The 20,505-nt window shown below is 28.9% G+C and overlaps 1 protein-coding gene across 3 annotated transcripts in view; it reads right to left on the bottom strand.

The window, feature by feature from the left end:
* Nucleotides 1-20,505, bottom strand: part of LOC122268427 (adhesion molecule nephrin) — a 161,471-nt gene that overhangs the window by 61,885 nt on the left and 79,081 nt on the right. For 2 of the 3 annotated variants that reach the window (XM_087158809.1, XM_087158810.1), the window contains exon 1: nt 5,843-6,145. The exons of the other annotated variant lie outside the window; for it this stretch is intronic. In XM_087158809.1, coding sequence (XP_087014935.1) covers nt 5,843-5,909 — 67 coding nt within the window. In that variant the 5' untranslated portion in view covers nt 5,910-6,145. Of the gene's footprint in view, nt 1-5,842; nt 6,146-20,505 lie in introns of those variants that run through there. 3 annotated transcript variants of the gene reach the window in all.

Here is a 20,505-nt window from a genome sequence, read left to right as displayed (position 1 = left end):
TCAACATTGCTTTCGTCTTTCCAGTGAATAAATATGAATTCAGAACATACAAAATTGTAATAGTTATAGCATATTCTTCTTCGTTATAGAATAGTATATATTTCTGTATCCATATAATTCAGAAAACAACAATAAAAAATTATCCAAGTTACTTGAAATAGTGCCATTTATGCAGATTCTTAATTAATTTTTTTTATCGTTTTCTTGGTAAGTATTTTTTAGTTTTGAAAGAATAAGTTCAACTAGAATTCAGCTATTCTGTTTTTAGCTACATATTCAAATTCATATAAATTATAAAATTTTGCTGTGTAGTATGTTATCTAAAAGTAATGAAGGGATAAACTATGTATCTATTATTTGAGAATAAAGTTTTCAAACAAGCAACTTTTCATTTTGGAATTCTCCGGGAATTATAAATCAGGTAAGTGCAATGATTTTTACAATAAAAAATTTGCTTGTAAATATTTTTTTTTTTCATTTGATGATAGTTCTCTACAGAATGTTTTTTTACGACTGATTAAGAACTATAAGAATAATAAAAAAAATAAACAATATGAAAGTTTTTATTTCAATGTAAAGAATTCTTAAAATCGTTTTTTTATCCTAGGAATTCTTTATTTTCCGTTTTTTAGTTTATAATTTTTTGATAAAAATTGTTCACAAAATATTTTTTTTGAAAAATTAAATGGTATAACATTATGTGTTTATGTATACTTCTTGTATATTCCAATGTTTGAAGTAATATGAAATCAAAATAGTCAATCCGATTTCGGTGGAAAAGGAGCCGATATAGAGTTTAACATAGATTCAAAACAATCATATCGCCATATGAACTCTGATAAATAAGATTCCAAATGAAATAACATTTCCAAAACGTACGTTTACCAAGATTAAGTTTTATGTTGTGGGAATTGGTACATTTTCGTTTTTTCGGTAAAATATTTCGCTCCTGAAAAAATAAAATTGCATCTTGTTTTGTTTTTGGCAAATCCCAAAGACGAATTTTCGTAGCACTATAAATGGCGACAAAAAAGAATTGTTATTTTGTTTTTCTTTCGTCAGCATTCTTTATTTTACGTTTCTTAGTTTCTAAATAATGATTTTTATTGAAACTTGAAATTTTTTGATAAAAATTGTTGTCAAAAAACTTTGTTTGAAAAATTAAATTTCATAAAATTATGAGGCTTATGTATACTTTTTGTTCATTTTAATTTTTGAAGTAATATGATTTTTAAAACTATACAATGTAAAGTTTAAATGGGCCTTTCATGTTATATCATTAAATTTAGTAATACTATTTCTCGGGCATTAGGTTTTAACTCTTATAAGAATATACATATTTTTTTCTGTTAATGTACAAATATTTTTCCGATGTGTTTTGGATGTTCCTTCTCTAATAAAAAGAGATACCATTTTGTTTTCGTTTGCATAAGAAAGAATATCAAGCATTTTTCTTTTTTAAATTTAATTAGCCACAATAAAGAAGGAACGTTGCAATGCTACGTTCTACATTAACGACGTCTATAGAGTAACTGAATGACTGTTCATATAGAAATCGCAGGTATTAGTCTCATACAACAACGGCCAACGCCACCTATAGTTCGTTGCGATCGCGAATTTTTTAAACAAAGAATTATTTTTGCACGTTTTACAAAAAAAAAATACAAAAACAGAATCTTTAATATCTCTTCAATACCGCTGTAAAATTATTATGAAAAAGAGTCCCCTTTTCGCTTAGGAATTGAGGTCACCAGCATCCGATTTAAAACTTAAAAACATTTCCAAAATAAGAATAAAATGAATAACTATGAAGATCTTCTTGTTTAAATAGCTAGTAAAAAGACATTAAAGATTTCTAGAAGTAAAAGATTTCTCGAAGAAGAAATTATCTTTATGGTTAAATAATTTTACTTCTGAACGATTCAATTTTGTGTAGAAACGATGAAATATAGACCATTTTTTTCACAAAAGTAAAATTCAGGGGGCGGGGGAAGAAAAACAAATCTAAATAATAAATTTTCCCCCATCAGCACTGTTATGATCGGTATTTCCGTATTTTGAAAAAAAAAATTCTTATTACTTTTTCTTTTCCATCTAATAAGCTGTCCTTAATTAGAAAAAGGGAAGTCGTGAGAAAAAAAGATTGATAAAAAGCAGGTATATTTACAAAGAAATCACACTAATCGAACGCGTCAAAAAATGATTAATTAAATGCACGTTTCGAGGTTCGTGCGCATAAATAGTATTTTACTAAAAATATCGGGATTTTAAAATCCATGTAAAAATCAGAAGCGATAATTGCCGTAAAATAGATAGAATTATCTCGAATACTCAGATGAGTAATTCAAATTTCCCGTGGAATGTATCGAGAATATATGAATTATATCGCGATTATATCGGCATTTTATTTTATAACCGTCGTTGAACAGCCGACGCAGTTTTTGGGTTGATGACTACTAATGTTCAACTCTGCAGTCTTGTAAATTTGAGCCCAATCCAGAAGATAAGGGAACTCCTGGATCAAGTATTGGGAGAAATTTGCTTTTGTGGAGGACATTTTGATGGAACTAACCCGCATTTGCTTTAAATGGAGAGGAAAACCACGAGAACCTCCCACGGTTAGCCTGACTGCAAAGGGACTCTAACCCATGTTCCGCCTACCACTGAGGATACTTCAAGTCAGCACTGTGGTCGGTGCGGAATTCTTATCGACCAACCATCGCTGGAATTCGAACTCGGTTCAGCTCATTGTTAGGCGAAAGCTCTATCCCCTGAGCCACTACAACTCTAGAAAAAATTACGTAACAGAAAAAATATCGAAATACCACATGGATTCAGCCCGAATCGATTGCTTAAAAATAAAAACTAAATGCGCTAATTCTCGCGTTTCGAATTTCTCCTGTCGTAATAATACCACATGGAAATATCGGGATTTTAAAAACCGAGCGGAAATAAGTAGCAAAGCTGTGAAAAGATCGGTCCCAAAAAAAGTGGTATCGTCGCGTCAAAAAGTGATTTATAGAATGCGCGACTCAAATTTCGTGTATCGTTAATCGGATATCGGAGTTTTCGAAACTTTGAGAAACTCCAAAACAATAACTGCCACAAAAATAAATTTTTTTAAATTATCAGAACATTGCACAGTTTAGAATAAAATCGAGCTCGTTAAAAAGTTTTTAATCAAATACAGGATTCAAATTTTTTCCATTTCGCTACATCTTATTAAAATATTAATTAGAAATATTAATTAAATGAATATAATAATTACCAACAGTAGGAATAATAACAAATAGTAAGAATAGCTAATAGTAGGAGTATAATAACTAATAGTTAAAATTGAAAAATAGTATTTTTAGAATCGTTGATCACATTAACATTGACGCACTAGTCTACATACAAGCATATTGCCCTGCCCTCACCATGAAAACAACAGTTCAAAGTTTTTAGATTATATCTATAATATACTAGCCTTTTCAAAGTATATCGGAATTTTTTTCGCAAAGAAGATGAAATAAATGCAAACGCTATTTTAAGATATAACGTTTTCGAAATATGTTTTTTCTTATGAATTAGTCCCGCAGTGGACTGATCGTAAAGACACGGTTCTCATCAGATCACCGAAGTCAAGCATCACTGGCTGCGGTCAGTGTGCGGGTGGGTGACCCACTTGGATCAGTCTGCGTAGGGACCGAGGGTGTGCGGTATTGGTCCTCGTTAAACTGTGCTACCGTAAAGTGCTCGACTTCGCGCGCAGGTCGTTGGGCTACCGAAGCGGGGGTGCCATCCCCTCTGCAGAGGATCAAAATTGTGATGGCATGTCTTCGGATCATCCTCAGGGATGTTTCCCAGACCGTCGCCAATAGCCCATTGTGCAGCTCTAGTGCGACGTAAATTAACAACAACAACAACATTCTTATGAATTATGCAACTATAAATGCGAATTTGATTTACATTTTCGTGATAAATATTATTTTTACGCAATAAAATTTAAATTAAGTGAACAGAAACAATTTATTTGACAAAATAAAGTACATTTTAATTTATCTATCGCTTCCAATAACGATTTGCAATATAGGAAACTAACTGCGGAATAATTCCGCTGTTTAATAATATCAACAAAAAAAATCAGTTAATTAAAAGAATAAATATTTTAGTCATACTTAAAGTCACTATTTTATACTGCAATATGGTTGCAATTTATAATAAATTTAATCAATCAAATATATTATATTATGTTATGCAAAAAGCAAAATGTACTAGATTTATATTTTTAAAACAAATATCTTGAAAGTATCAATTTATTACTTTAAGTAATAAAAAACACAAAGTTGGATTAATTATGCCTTAAATTTTAATTGAATTGCAAATTATAATTAAATTTTAAGAGTCAGAATTATTGTTTCTTTATGTAACATCTCGACAGTTTTGGAAAGTATTTTAAACTGGGAAAATAAATTATATTAACATTAACCAACAATTCAGAAATTAATATCTTGAAGTAACAGTTATTCCATTATTTAAAATTATTTATAAAGTAAGCAGGATATTACTAATCGTAAAGCATCAAAACATACATAATCAGGAATAAATTAGAAACTATTTTGGGTGCGTTAATGAGTTTTTCAGAAGTTATTTTATAGTAAAATTTGACCTTTAAAGATCTTGTTCTCAGACTTCTTCCAAACACTTGACTATTTTTTATCACGAAAATAAACGCTTCGTAAAATATTTTATCGTGAAACTTGACCCCTCACTACTTATTTTACCAAATAAGAACAGACCCTTTGCAAATTTTTGTACCTTAAAATTTTAAGACTGACCTTTCGCAAACAAAAATAGGACCTAGGCAAAAAGAGCCAAATTTTACATACAAAGTACAAGATCATAAAATTATTATCTAAGTTTTCGACAAAATTTTCAACAAAAGAAATTTGCATCAACTCTTGATAGTAAATTGATTTTTGGGCAGACCTCACTGAGTAGTAATCAGAGAGCTAACCTCACATCGGAAAAGGTCCTGGGTTCGAATCCCGGACAAGGAATGGATGTTCTTTCATTCTCTGTATTATCCGTCCTTACTGTGAGAGCAACGTTTTCCCACCAAATGTGGTGCCCCTCAAAGAGTGGCCGAAAAATTTGCCCAACTGATATCTGAATGACGGGTCTCAATCTAGTGGGCATTCTAGTGGCAAAAAATCTTTATTTATATAGTAACATCTTACAATCAAGTCTGATATTATAATCATTTATTTTGTTACTTTTAATTTTATACGTACACGGTAGCAAATTGTTCTTTTTTATTCTCAGATTAAAACAATAAATGATGTATTTTTATGTAGTTTAAGAAAAAGTTGATTTTTTTTTAAAAAAAAGTTTAGTTTTCTTATAATTTTTTATTTATAATAATTTCTAAAGCGGTTTTACAAAATAAATATCTGAATTACTTCACCATTTTTATTAATCTCTCCTAATGTCTAATAAAATATTTACTTTCTAAATCAAATAACTGTTTGGTTGCGAAAGTTTCGTTTAGCATGTTTATAAACTTAAGGTAATGTATTGAGAATAACTTGTTGAAGCCACATTTTCTATGCATTTATGAATTCGCCTTATTATTTCTACGTATTTATTTTAAAGCATTAATTTAAACGCATATTGATTTTTATGAAATATTGAACAAAAAATGGTTTTAATCATTATTATTAAACTGATGAACTGAATTGTGTTTCAGTTCTTAGAACTTTTTAATAATTAAATTAACAAAAGCCAACAATTAAATTAACAAATTAAAAATTTATTAAATAATTCAATAACTTATAAGTAAACTAGTGACTTAACTTACCATAATCTGCATCAGATCTGCAAGAAGATGTAATGCACAATATTGTGAGAATAGACAGCAATAACATATTTTAAATTTGATTTAAAAATTACGTGTAATGACGTAAAAAGTAATATCAACAGTTATATTTTTAATTTTTTACTACTCGTTTTAACTTATTTTAACATTTTCAAAAATAGTATCGGTATTTATTTAAGGATATTTATTTTTCTAAATTGGAACTCAAATTCATGAACTAATAATACATTACTCGGAGTACGCGTTAGAAACCTGTACTGATTTTGTGGCATCTAAATTGAATATGCTTGAGAACAACGTGAGGCTGTCTTTCTTGCCGAGGCGCCAAAATAGAGGAAAAACTCCGCCAACAACTTCAAGCGCGGGCGCCAAGGGAAATTAGATATTATCACGTTTCGTTTTTCTTTAAAAATTCTAGCTGGAAAGATTTGTTTGATTTTTTTTTTTTTTTTTTATCTTCACTTCAAAATATTTTCGAAGCGATTGAAAGGATTTAAAAAGGAAAGCAATCAAAATAGTTAAGAGGTTATTAATATTTTCTTACACACTTTGAAATTATTGTTACTATAAATTGCGACATTTTTAGTAATAGGAGTGTTTGAAGTAGGCGTTAGTTAAAAGTGAGCATTTTAATTAAATATTTGTACGTTTATAAAAGCTACATACATCTTTCTATTGAATAAATGTAAATTTTGTATAAAATGAAAACTGAAAAATAGTTATAACTTTATTTTTCTTCTAAAGCTGTGTTTAATTTCGCAAACTTCTAATTAATTTAAGTATCGATTCCATTTTTTATTTATATTATAACCGTCTTTGAACAGCTGATCGAATATTCCGTTTACGTCTACCAATGTTCAACTCCGTAACCTTGTAATTTTGAACATAATCCAGAAGAAAAGGAAACTACTGGATCAAGTATTGGGAGAAATTTACCCTCGTGGAGGACTTTTTGATGGAACTAACCCGCATTTGCGTTACATGGAGAAAGCAATTGAAACCTCCCACGGTTAGCCTGACGGCAAGGGGACTCTAACTCATGATCCGCCTACCACTGAGGATATTTTAAGCCAATACTGTGGTCGGTGCGAGCCGGGTGCGGAATTCGGAAGAGCCAGCCTTCACCAGGATTCGAACATGGGGCACCTCATTGGGAGGCAAGCGCTCTATCCCCTGAGCCACCACGACTCAGTACCGATACACTAAAATATTTTTTTAAAATTCTTTATGCTTCGAAAAAAAGCTAAACGTTCAATGCAATATAAAAAAAAATTATCGCTGTGTTATTACTCTTATAATATGCATAATGAAATTTATCTTTTCTTCGTTATAACTTTTTTTTAATCAAACATTAAGATGTTGAATAATTCTTACATTAAAAACATCAAAAACTTTCTATCATCAGTACAAGTTTTTATGATTTGTATAAAATTTCACTGTTTTCTACATTGCATACTATTGCATACCATGCGCATTACTATTTCTCATATTTAAATGGAGCCTGTATTCGCTCAGCTTTTACAGGCAACGATATAAAACTCAGGTGATAACGATTTAACAAAACATAAACTTTAGAAACATTTCAATTTTGGAAACATTTCATTAAAAAAAACCTGTTGTATATTATTTGGAACATTTGGTATTTAAACATTGTGAATTTTTCAATAGATCAGTCAGGGGTAGGTCAGAATTTCTGTAAAACCTCTTTTTTTTATTTGCTTACAGTTTAAAGGTTTTTCCGCAATAACGTGAGAAAAAAAAAGTAAAATTTTTGATTTAGGGAAAATCACAAAAACTAGTGGTATATCTAGGTTTTCTGTAAAAGGTCTTGTTTTTTGTAATTTTGTGAAAAATCTTTCATTTTCGGAAATCGTCTAAGGTCCGTGTAAACATTGTGACACAAAATCAACACAGAAACTGTCTTTCAATAAATTAAAATTTATTGAACATTTAAATTACTATTTTATGAGTTATAATTCTATCTACAATAATATATATATATATATATATCTTTTAATATATATATACTAGTATATATATTTTAATAAGTCAAAATTTATTTGTTAAAAACGTCGTGGACTCTCGTAAGAAAAAATGTGTAAAGTGTATTAGAAAAAGTGAATGCTTCGTTTTGATATGAAAGGATTCATGTAAGGTCCACTAACGAATCCAAATTTCTCTTAAATAAACAAAATGACTCCAAACGTTTTAAAAACTATCGAAAAAACATGTTAGAAAATTTAAAACTAAAGCTTTGGAAACATTATCAACACTGCTATATAAAAAATAAGTTGATTACTTTATGAGAAAATCTTTAACTCGTGCTTTGGAAGCAATTTCAAGCCATTTTGCAGGCAGTATAAAAAATCAAATTTTATTGAATCACAACATGCTTTTCCATTTAATGGACTAGAGAACATTTTATCAGAGTGCGAAAACAGATTTTTCAACAAAAAATAAGCACATTTTAAGTACTTTTTAAGTGCTCAAAAATTATTTCTTATCGCTTTCCAAAAAAAAAAAAAAAAAAAAAAAAATCCTAATTAAGATCTGGTGCATTAATAAAAATTATTTTTTCTATCGTTTAAAGTTCTTACTTTATAAACATAAAATCAAAAAAGAAATTAAGAAACAATCTCATAACCTTTACACAATCACGATAAAGTAATTAGTTTCTGATAAGTATTACAGAGAAAACTATGAAAATCATGCATTTTTTGTAATTTAGAACGACAATCGAGACGGCAAAGAAAAAATATCCTTTTAACCCCTTAACGATCGGTTAATTTTCAAGAAAACGGTCACAAAAGTGCCTATATTTTTGTCTTTTGTATTACGTATTTGATTAGTGCTGAAATCTAGCTTAAAATAAACCAACTATCTACAAATACCTTAAAAAATATCCTGGTACTGCCATCTGGTGTGTAAAAGGAGAAATAAAATGTTTTCCGGGCAAAAGAAATGGATTAGTTTTATTCTTATTGGCGCGTTACTACTGAACACTCCAGCCCGTCAATATCATGGGATCGAGAAATAGAGGACGAAACCTCACCCCGTCATTTTAACGGGAGCGAGAAGGAAGGGGTTCAAGGATTGGAAGCACCCAGAATAAACACCTTTAAAGGTGTTTATTCTGGGTGCTTTTAAAAAACGTAATTCAAAAATACGCACCTTTTATCACTTTTCAAAAACGAGACACACCCTGTTTATGCATAAAACCTTTTTTCTCTGTCACGGGTATTTAACTAAAGTAGCTTTTTAATATTCAAAGAAATTCATTTTCGTTTCTATATAACTCTTCCAACTGTATTTCCCTATTTCTTCATGCGCTTCCTATTTCTTATCTATCTTCAACTTAAATAAGGCAGCATATTTTATTCAGAGAAATTCCTGGCGCATTTAGTTCAATTTCAGAGGCAATGGCTCAGAAATCATTACATTCGCGCTAAGAATCATTTTAATGGGAGTTTTGTATGCATGAGAGAAAAGTAATGCAGAAGCTAGAGTTATGCTTCAAATAACTCGTAAATGATGGCGATCATCGTATACTTGATGTAGATTGAGTTTTAATTCGACAAAAAGCGTGGAACACAACCCTAGGGATCCTTAGGCGCTTTCTTTACATTTCTTTAATATAAATAAATCTGACAAAAATTACCTTTCATAGTTTTATGCGATAGTTTTCTATCATAAGAATGACGGGAATATTTTCAGCGCTTTCATTTGAGTTAACTTTTCTCTAACACAATCATTGTTATGAAATGCCTAAGGATCCCTAGGTATTTCATAACCCTCGTGGTAGAATCGCAGCGACGCGGCAAAATTGTCGCAGAATGCTGCGGAGTTCTTGCAGAATGATTTTTACTTTGAAAAGTAAAAATAATTACTTTTTCTCAGAAATTTACAAGCAATATTTGAATAATGCATTTAAGGTAATCACTTTTTGGCTCGCTCAATTTACACCAATACTATCGTAAATCGATCTAATGTTTCGATTGTATTTTCGACAGTTGATATTGATTTTCATGTGGATTTTAAATATCCCGAAATATTTCGAATAATATGGAAAATTTCGAATCGTGCATTTGAGTATTTCTTGCAGTTATTGCTATTTGATTTCTCCATAGTTTTTAAATCCGATATTTTTTATACAATAATACTTATTACAACAACCTAATCTCGAAACGAAACAAGCATTTGAGGAGTGCGATTCGCGTGATTTCGTCGTCAATATTTTTTTCGGCTATTACTGGTATGGATTTCATGACTTTTAATTATTTTTTTTATTGTTATGATTTTTTACGAAATGTAAAGGGAATAATTTGTGATTTCCGACCAAAAAAAAAATGCAAGAATATCACCCGTAATATTAAAATAAAAAAATTTTACCTGTTAATTTTTTTAAAAAAAGTAGTTTTTTTTTGTCAGCACAGTGTTTTGTTATTTTAAATAAATAACATATATTTTTGGTGTTATTAAAAGTATCTTACAGAAAGATATTAGTGCTGGAGAGTTTTGTCGCGGTTTCAGCGAAAAACTTTTGCCTGAGAGTTCATAACAATGATAAGGATCAATGCTATGAATAATAATAACAATGATAAGGATCATTGCTATGAATAATGATAACAATGATAAGGATCATTGTTATGAAGAATAATAACAATGATAAGGATCATTGTTATAATATTAAATATTAATATTTTCATACGATAGTTTTCTATCATAGAGATGAAGGGAGCATTTTCAAAGTTTTCATTTGAGTTAATTCTCTCTGACACAATCATTATTATGAAATGCTCACTTTGCAAACCCAATCCCAAAGATTGTTTTACAATCATTTTTGTATCTTGACGATTAACTGATTGTTGGATCAAAATTAAAAATGTTTTCATTTAAAAATTTTATTGATTTGACTCTGATTAGTTTCAAAATATACTTTATTTTATAACTGTCGTTAAACAGCCGATCCAATTTTGGGTTAACGATTACTAATCTTCACTTTCGTAATCTGGTAATTTTGAACCCAAGGCAAAAGACAAGGAAACTTCTGGATCCAGTATCAGGATAAATTTGCCTTCGTGGAGAACTCTTTGAAGGACCAACCTGCATTTGGGTTATATGGAGAGCGAAACCCTCCCACGGTTAACCTGACAGCTAGCGAACACTAACCATCGATCGGTCTACCACTTTGAATATTTTACTACAGCACTGTGGTCGGTGTGAGCTGGGTGCGGAATATGCGTTATGCGGTCATTGCTGAAATCGACTGAAATCAATTTACATGGCTAAAACTTTGTGGCGGGGGGAGTTCTTACCGTAGACAAACTATAACCTATAATATGTCCCATTAGGACTTCAATTCTATCCCATATGTCCCATTAGGAATATTCCCAATATGTCCCATTAGGAATATTTTACTACAGCACTGTGGTCGGTGTGAGGTGGGTGCGGAATATGCGTTATGCGGCCATTGCTGAAATCGACTGAAATCGATTTCCATGGCTAAAACTTTGTGGCGGGGGGAGTTCTTATCGTAGACAAACTATAACCTATAATATGTCCCATTAGGACTTCATTTCTAATTATTTTTTTAAAAAATTATTTTAAGGGCGGTCATTACGGAATATTACGTGCTAAAAATGTTAAATTATTGAAATTATTCATAACGATCCACATAGGATTTATATGAGAGGCATTCTTTAGATTTTTATACCAGATATATACTTCGCCGGAACTGATAAGTATTTATATACGACGACATATGTAAGATTAACTATAACGTAAATTTTTGAATAAATTTTATCCAATTTTCGAACTTTCTTACCGTTTTTACCATTTAGTCATTCGACTAAAAAGAATATATAATTCTTTCCTTTTCAAGTATTAAATTTAAAATTACATTTTCAAAATCCTATAAAAGAGTATTATCATTCATAGATAGAACAATATTCAAAACTATTCGAAAATATGTCGTAGATTCTATATAATCGCATAAAATTTACTGATGTAAGCAGTTTAAATTCCAAATAAATGTAAAACGATTCTCTGATGTCGTCACAAAGTATAGCTATCTCCTTTCTAATATATACAGAATTTAGTTTTTTTTATTCAAAACGTTTTCCATATATGCCCATCAACCCTACATTCTCAAAACGATCGATTTTTACACGATTTTAGACCGTATTTGAATTTAAATAACTTTTATGCAAAAATAATAAAGAATGTGAATATAAATAATTTATTTTTGTCTCTACTCTTTTGTTTCCCTAAAAATTAGGGGGTTTTAAGGAGAAATTTGAAACTCAGTTGCGCTGATTTTAAAGTATTGTATTTCAGTTCTCTTCAATGCATTTGTATTTAAAATACAACAAATTGTAAGCTGTGGTATACAATACATTTTCAAAAGTGTTTTTTAAATTTTTTTTAAGGAAATCAAACTTTGTAATTTAAAGATTAAATTATTTAAATAAGTGCACATGATGTATAAAGTTTCAAACTATAAGCGCACCAATAAAAATCAGAAGATATTATAGGGTCATTTTTGTCATTGGACTTACGGCAAAATTTTAAATTCAAAATTACAATTAATTATGGAAATCAAACTTTGTAATATAGTTTTGAAAATTAAATTGTTTAAAATAATCGCATATGACGTATAAAATTACAAACAAGAAGAGTACCAATAGAAATCAGAAGCTTCTACAGGATAATTTTTAACACTGGGCTCATGACAAAATTTTAAATTCAAAATTACAATTAATTATGGAAATCAAACTTTGTAATATAGTTTTGAAAATTAAATTGTTTAAAATAATCGCATATGACGTATAAAATTACAAACAAGAAGAGTACCAATAGAAATCAGAAGCTTCTACAGGATAATTTTTGTCACTGGGCTCATGACAAAATTTTAAATTCAAAATTACAATTAATTATGGAAATCAAACTTTGTAATATAGTTTTGAAAATTAAATTGTTTAAAATAATCGCATATGACGTATAAAATTACAAACAAGAAGAGTACCAATAGAAATCAGAAGCTCCTACAGGATAATTTTTGTCACTGGGCTCATGACAAAATTTTAAATTCAAAATTACAATTAATTATGGAAATCAAACTTTGTAATATAGTTTTGAAAATTAAATTGTTTAAAATAATCGCATATGACGTATAAAATTACAAACAAGAAGAGTACCAATGGAAATCAGAAGCTTCTACAGGATAATTTTTGTCACTGGGCTCATGACAAAATTTTAAATTCAAAATTACAATTAATTATGGAAATCAAACTTTGTAATATAATTTTGAAAATTAAATTGTTTAAAATAATCGCATATGACGTATAAAATTACAAACAAGAAGAGTACCAATAGAAATCAGAAGCTTCTACAGGATAATTTTTGTCACTGGGCTCATGACAAAATTTTAAATTCAAAATTACAATTAATTATGGAAATCAAGCTTTGTAATATAGTTTTGAAAATTAAATTGTTTAAAATAATCGCATATGACGTATAAAATTACAAACAAGAAGAGTACCAATAGAAATCAGAAGCTTCTACAGGATAATTTTTGTCACTGGGCTCATGACAAAATTTTAAATTCAAAATTACAATTAATTATGGAAATCAAACTTTGTGATATAGTTTCGAAAATTAAATTGTTTAAAATAAGCGCATATGACGTATAAAATTACAAACAAGAAGAGTACCAATAGAAATCAGAAACTACTACTGGATAATTTGTGTCATTGGGCTCATGACAAGATTTTATGTTCAAAATAACAATTAATTATGGAAATCAAACTTTGTAATACAGTTTTGAAAATTAAATTGTTTAAAATAAGTGCATATGACGTATAAAATTACAAACAAGAAGAGTACCAATAGAAATCAGAAACTACAACTGGATAATTTGTGTCATTGGGCTCATGACAAGATTTTATGTTCAAAATTACAAATAATTATGGAAATCAAACTTTGTAATACAGTTTTGAAAATTAAATTGTTTAAAATAAGTGCATATGACGTATAAAATTACAAACAAGAAGAGTACCAATAGAAATCAGAAACTACAACTGGATAATTTGTGTCATTGGGCTCATGACAAGATTTTATGTTCAAAATTACAATTAATTATGGAAATCAAACTTTGTAATACAGTTTTGAAAATTAAATTGTTTAAAATAAGTGCATATGACGTATAAAATTACAAACAAGAAAAGTATCAATAGAAATCAGAAGCTACTACAGGATAATTTTTGTCACTGGGCTCATGACAAAATTTTAAATTCAAAATTACAATTAATTATGGAAATCAAACTTTGTAATATCGTTTCGACGATTAAATTGTTTAAAATAAGTGTACATGACGTATAAAATTACAAACAAGAAGAGTACCAATAGAAATCAAAAGCTACTACAGAATCATTTTTGTCATTGACAAATGACAACTGATCATGAAAAATTAATAAATTCAAAATTACAAATTCAATATTGGGCATTAAATGCAATCAATGTATTTCTACAATAATAGCTTAAAATAGTTTAATGTTTTAAAAACTTACCTGTTGAATTTTTTGTTATTCTTAAGAGAAAATTATCTCATAAATCTTTACCAAAATGACAAAAAAAAGGATGAGTTTATGTATAAATGCAAAATAAGATGTTTTCGCTCTATCGACCTGATGACTTTTTGATGTTTCTTTGTTTAAGATAACTTTTTCACGTTTCTTTTCGATCTTTAAAGCAAGACATTTCTTAACTATGCTCTATAACTCAGAAGATAGCTTTTTAACAAAAGCATTTCAGGTTAGTTTTTTTTAAACTTTTGAAATTAAACCATCTAGCATGAGTTTTAGTTATATTTATTTGTTTTGTGTTTTCCTTTTCGTTGCCTTCTACATTAGAATAGAAAATAATGCATATTCATCTTAACAATTTTTAATATTGCTCTCATTGCAAATACATTAGATATTTTACTTTTGAAGGAATCATTAAGAAAATAAACGATTCTAAAGATAAGTACTATCAGTTAATTTCAATGTCCTATGATTGGGGATATTTCAGCACTTTTGGCTGAAATCCAGAGTTTAAACTGGAAGTAATTTTAGAGGAAATCAATTATAATATTTGCAATCTAGAGTTTGACTAATTAAAGAAATTGGAAACCCATTTCCACTGCAACAAATAGAAAAAAAATCTATTCATTATAATGGAAATTCAACAAGGGAAAAAGGCCCCGTCGTCTATTATTAGAAAAACATTTAATGTTTTTTTTTTTTTTTAATGAAAGCTAAAATCATTTTTATCTTTATCAAGATTGGATTTATTACTTATGACGTTTTGCTGAGCAGCAAATATTGTTCATCGAAAAGATATTACAAAAGTAATGTTGAAGTTATTGATATGATTATTAATTAAGCTTTTCATTTAAGCCTATCTTTGACAATTAATGTGGGGATAGTAGTTATCGACAATGTCAATCTTCGTCAGTGAAAAGATACCTTACCATAGAGTCGAGTTAACATGTTTTATATACTAGTGAATTGGAATTATATTTTTGTAGTGGTAGATACATTACAGTACTCCCCCAACAAAATTTCATCTGGGATAGAATTCGATGAACGGGATACCACTGGTTGATTTATTGCTGGTTTGTGAGAAGCCGGAAGAGCTGTATTAAGTTCACGGTCGTGGTCGCTCATGCGTTGCCATTAGCAGTCTAGTCTATACAGGCAGACGTTGTGTGTGATCGAGACTGAGTAACAACAGCGCGAGAGGGTGGATAATGTCACAGTCACAAGTAGCAAGTCAATTGTTCAATGGGGACCATCCATCTTAGTAGGCGTGTTCAAATCGGAGTGGGCGTTTCTGTAGAGGTAGGCGTGTTCACATTACTTCCAAAAGTCACTAAAGTGGTGACAGTAATTATCGCCAATGTCAACTGTCATCTATAAACAGGTACCCTAACATAGAATCGAGTTAACATGCATTATATAGTAGTGAATTGGAATTATACTTTTGTAGTGGTAGATACATTACAATGAATAAAAACGCTGTCGCCATTAAATACTCTTCTACATGGTATTCATAATGTTTATAGTGTAGATAGATTAATTTTTTCACAATTGTATCTTAAATTTCTGTGCGATTTAATTTAATATCTTATAACTTAAGAAATAATGGTACATTCCAAATATATATATATATATATATATTTACTTTAAATAAAGGAAGTTTCTTTTAGATATTTAAAAAAATACTTTTTTACTGCTCATTTTAAACACTATCTTATTTTAGGTTTGAATTTATATGCAAAACACTTATGAATGTATGCCTTACGATACATGATTATAATTTTGATTAAAGAAAAAAAATTTCATTTAAAAAAAAAGACAAAATTGATTCGATAAAAAGTCAATTAGAAAAATTTCATATAAAATAATGAAGTTCAACTTTAAAAATTTCTTTACGAAGTTTTAATGAATTATAACAAAAATACGTGCCATACTTTAAACAATATTCTAAAAAAATAAAAACTATGCTAAGCAATTTATAAAAAAGCGAAATTAGAAAAATGAAGTTTTCAAAAAATTGAGCTAACAATGCTTGTTCATCGCTGTAAAAATATAATTTTAAGAAAGAAATAAAAATAAAGAGCAAAAAAGTTTGCTTCAAATTCTTTTCATTAGGTACGCGAAAAAATTTTATACGACGCCCTTTAAAAATGTATAACGAACATTTTAGAAGCGTTACAAGTGCGATAAAAACTATTTTCGTGTTCCGTCTATTTTAATAAATGAAAGTAGTATATTTTAAAGCAAAGACTAAATTATCTTGCATGAAAAAACAAGAAGTTTTGCCTCATACCATTAAATAACAATAAGTCAACTTAAAATCATACTCATTACACTATTTCATTTTTTTTTTTTTTACCAGAGAAAATAGTTGACTTCAGGAATATTTTTTTTTTAAATTTCAACATGAACATTTTGTGAATTTCTGGAAGTATTTTTAGTTAAACCTTTAAAATAAACATTTTGAAATACAATCGCTTCTTAACTGTGAACTTCGCTTTTCTAATAATAAGCAAGAACAATGCAGATATTTTTTAAACTGTTTCAAGCGTATGATGTAGAAAATACTTTGTTGTACCTGTTTTTATTTTCAAAGATAAATGTAATCCATTGGCGAGAAAAGACTGAATTTTTTTATGTAAAGGCACTATTTTTTTTCATTTGACAGTAATGCAAATTAACTTTTACTATGAAAATTATATCTTAGAAATACGAAAATGATATAAGGCTTGAAAATTTCCATACAACATGCATTTTTCTTGAATTACAGAAATTAAAAAATTCTGCTTTCTGAAAAGTACGTTTGAAGTTCGAAGAATGTATATGTTACCGTTAAAGTATATAATGCAGTTATTTCATAGAATACCTAGTTATTCCATGAAATAACTGATCGTGTCCGTTAAAGTGTGTAATATGTTATTAATTTGACACTTTAACTAGTTATTCTATGAAATAACTAGGTATTCTATAAATTAACTAATGAGAGACAGTTAAAATGAAAAAGAAGCAATTTATCTAATTTATGCAGCGTATAAATGGTATTTATGGAAACGTACCATAAAATCATTTGTTACAACAAGGATTACTAAAATGACATTTGGAATTACAAAGAACATTATTTCTAAAACAAAAAATTTTTTGTTGACACACTGGGTTTTACACGAACATTTTTTAAATCCCTGACCAGTACCTAAACTTTGAGCTGTAGCAACCGACCGGAGCGATATTTCTACATCCGGTACTATCCGATTTTAATTAATTTTTGTTCGCAGGCACTGAACTGGGATCGGAAATATAATTGTTTTATGCGGCCGTTTCTTGTGCCCAATTGGAAAAATCCTTCTTCGGTTATTTTTATGATGATAGCTAAAATAGAATTGGCATCACCTTTCCCTCTGTCAACTTCAGGCACTGGGATATGGACGGTAAACCCCACAGAGGCTTCAGAATGAGATTTATCCGACATTAATTTTATCTTTTTCGCTTGAATTTCTAAACATTTTTTGGACTTTTCTCTTTGAACATGAAGTTATAGATTATTTTACACTTTAACGGGCTGCAGATCGTTATTCTATGAAATAACTAGTTAAATCATGAAATTCAAGTGAGTTTTACACTTTAACGGACACGATCAGTTATTTCATGGAATAACTAGGTATTCTATAAAATAACGGATTTCATACTTTAACGGTCGGTAACATATATATACCCGTTTCAACCCTTTGGAATTGTCGGTGCATCTAATTCATTAATTCATGTATATATATGCTGCACGTACCACAACCCTGTGTTAGACAGTGTTACCACGTTGAATGCCACGCTAATTTTACATGACTTGCCAGTTTCGCCAAACAGTAAATAACTACAAACTAAATTTGCAAATATTAGACAGATTTTGCTAATTTTTTAAAAGGTTTAGCATGACATAACAGAAAAATGCGGTGAATTTTATAAGCCCACGAATTGTTTAGAAATAATGGTGGACAAAAATATACCAAATTGAATTTATTAAACCGAGAATTACAATTAATAAACTACCACTTGAAAATATTTATTCGTTGTCCGGAGCAAGTTGGCATATCTGTGTATAGAAATAAAACTATTTTTGTGTGTTCTAAATTGCATTGAATTCATCAAACCATTTTAGTAACGATAATAATATGAAAAAATTAAAAATTGTCTCGAATTATGTGTTGCTAACAATCTTGGCTTCGCCGGTCACCGGTGACCCCCATGGCGCTACAACAAAGTCAGTGCTGCTCACCGGTGACCTCAATGGCATTCAACGTGCTAAGGAAATATTTTCATTCAAATACGAACATGCTGCATGTCACACAATTTCATTTATTCACTTTCGGGAAACAATTTTAACGTATTATTTATGTTACATACAAAAAACACAAAAATATAAAATCGAAGTTGAGAAAATTTTGTCTGACTAAAGCTGTCCTAAAGGATACATAAATTCCCCCTGACAAATTTTTTCTTCTTTATATGACAAAGTTAGAACCATATATGGCAACGTTACTTTTAAAAAGTAACGAGTAAAAGTACAAGTATTTTTAAAAAAAGTAACGAGTAAAAAGTAAAAAGTTCTTATTTTAAAAAGTAACGAGTAAAAAGTACAAGTAAAAGTACAAGTACTGAACAAAAAAAAGTAACGACTTAAAAGTACATTTCTAGGAAATCGAAAATTCAAAGTAACCTAAACTTTTATTGAATAATATTCTTATGTTCTTTAATGTTTTTGCGAAATTGTTGTTATTTATTTAATTATTTTTAATTTTGAAAGTTATGGATATTAATTTATTTTTAAATTCGGAAGAATATTATAATATAATTTTATAATATAATCGTATAATATAATTTTAAAATCAAATATAATTTTAATATCAAACTTTTTACGGATTTGCACGAAAAAGAAATTTTATCTGTTGATTTTAATTTTTAGTTTATTATTTTTATTTATTTAAATTACCATTGATTTAAAATTGTTTTACTCTTTAGAAACGCGTTTTAAAAGCACAAACGTAAACAAAGCAAACACGGGGTTTCAGTTAGCTTTGTGACCTTTGAGCTAGTAAAAAATAATTGAATGTACAGTATAAGTTGAAACAGAATGTATTTAAACACGAAGTTAGTTGTGAATGCATATATATTGCACATTAATTTTATAAATTAAAAAAAAACATAAGCATTTTTTTTAATTTAATCTTTTTTTTTTTTTTTTTTTAAGAAAGCTTACCGAGTTTTAGAAAAACGTAACGATTTCATTCGAAATTTCCGTTACAAATACTTGTACTTTTTCCCTAAAAAAGTAACGAAAGTACAAGTAAAAGTACTAAACTTAAAAAGTAACGAAATACAAGTAAAAGTACGTACTTTTTACTTGTACCGGCGGTACAAGTAACGAAAGTAAAAGTACTACCATATATGGTTAGAACGTAGAGCTATAACACATAAATCTAGTTTAGTTCATTTTAATGTTACTTTCAAAACTACTTCTCCTAAAAATAACGCTGCTAAAAATAATTTTTAAATAATTTGTTTCGAGCAGTGTAATTTGGTTCGTTCATTTTTTTCACATTGTCGATTAAATTAAAATGGAATATACTAATAAAAAAGAATATACTTTTAATAAATTAAAATCGAATGTAAGCACTGCTTCGTATTGTATAGGATAAATGCGAATTGAAGAAAAAAATCTTTTTTATAATTTCTCTAAAGCAATTTAGTAAAATAAAAAAATTGTTAAAGTACGTACAAAAAAGTACGTTAAAGTACGTACAAAAAAAAATTATTCAACGTAAAGTAATTTATGAATCCATAATAATTGACACGTGTGACCGGTTGGTAGTTCAGAGTTAATGACAAAAAGCACGCCTAAAAGTAATAATATTATTCACTTTCAATTTTCAAATAATATAAAGTGCGCTATTCCGATCTCATGCTACGTTTTTACTGACTAACGTGATGCATTTCTATTGGACGATGCCCAAATAAATGAAATAAAATGACAAAGTTTTTTTATTCTTTTAGAAGTCTTTTTTTTTTTTTTTTTTTTTT

The sequence above is a fragment of the Parasteatoda tepidariorum genome, chromosome 3, assembly GCF_982258835.1.
Source record: "Parasteatoda tepidariorum strain Cologne lab strain chromosome 3, Ptep-v5.0, whole genome shotgun sequence".
In the NCBI taxonomy this organism is placed as follows: domain Eukaryota; kingdom Metazoa; phylum Arthropoda; class Arachnida; order Araneae; family Theridiidae; genus Parasteatoda; species Parasteatoda tepidariorum.
This window is presented reverse-complemented; position numbering and strand designations above follow the sequence as displayed.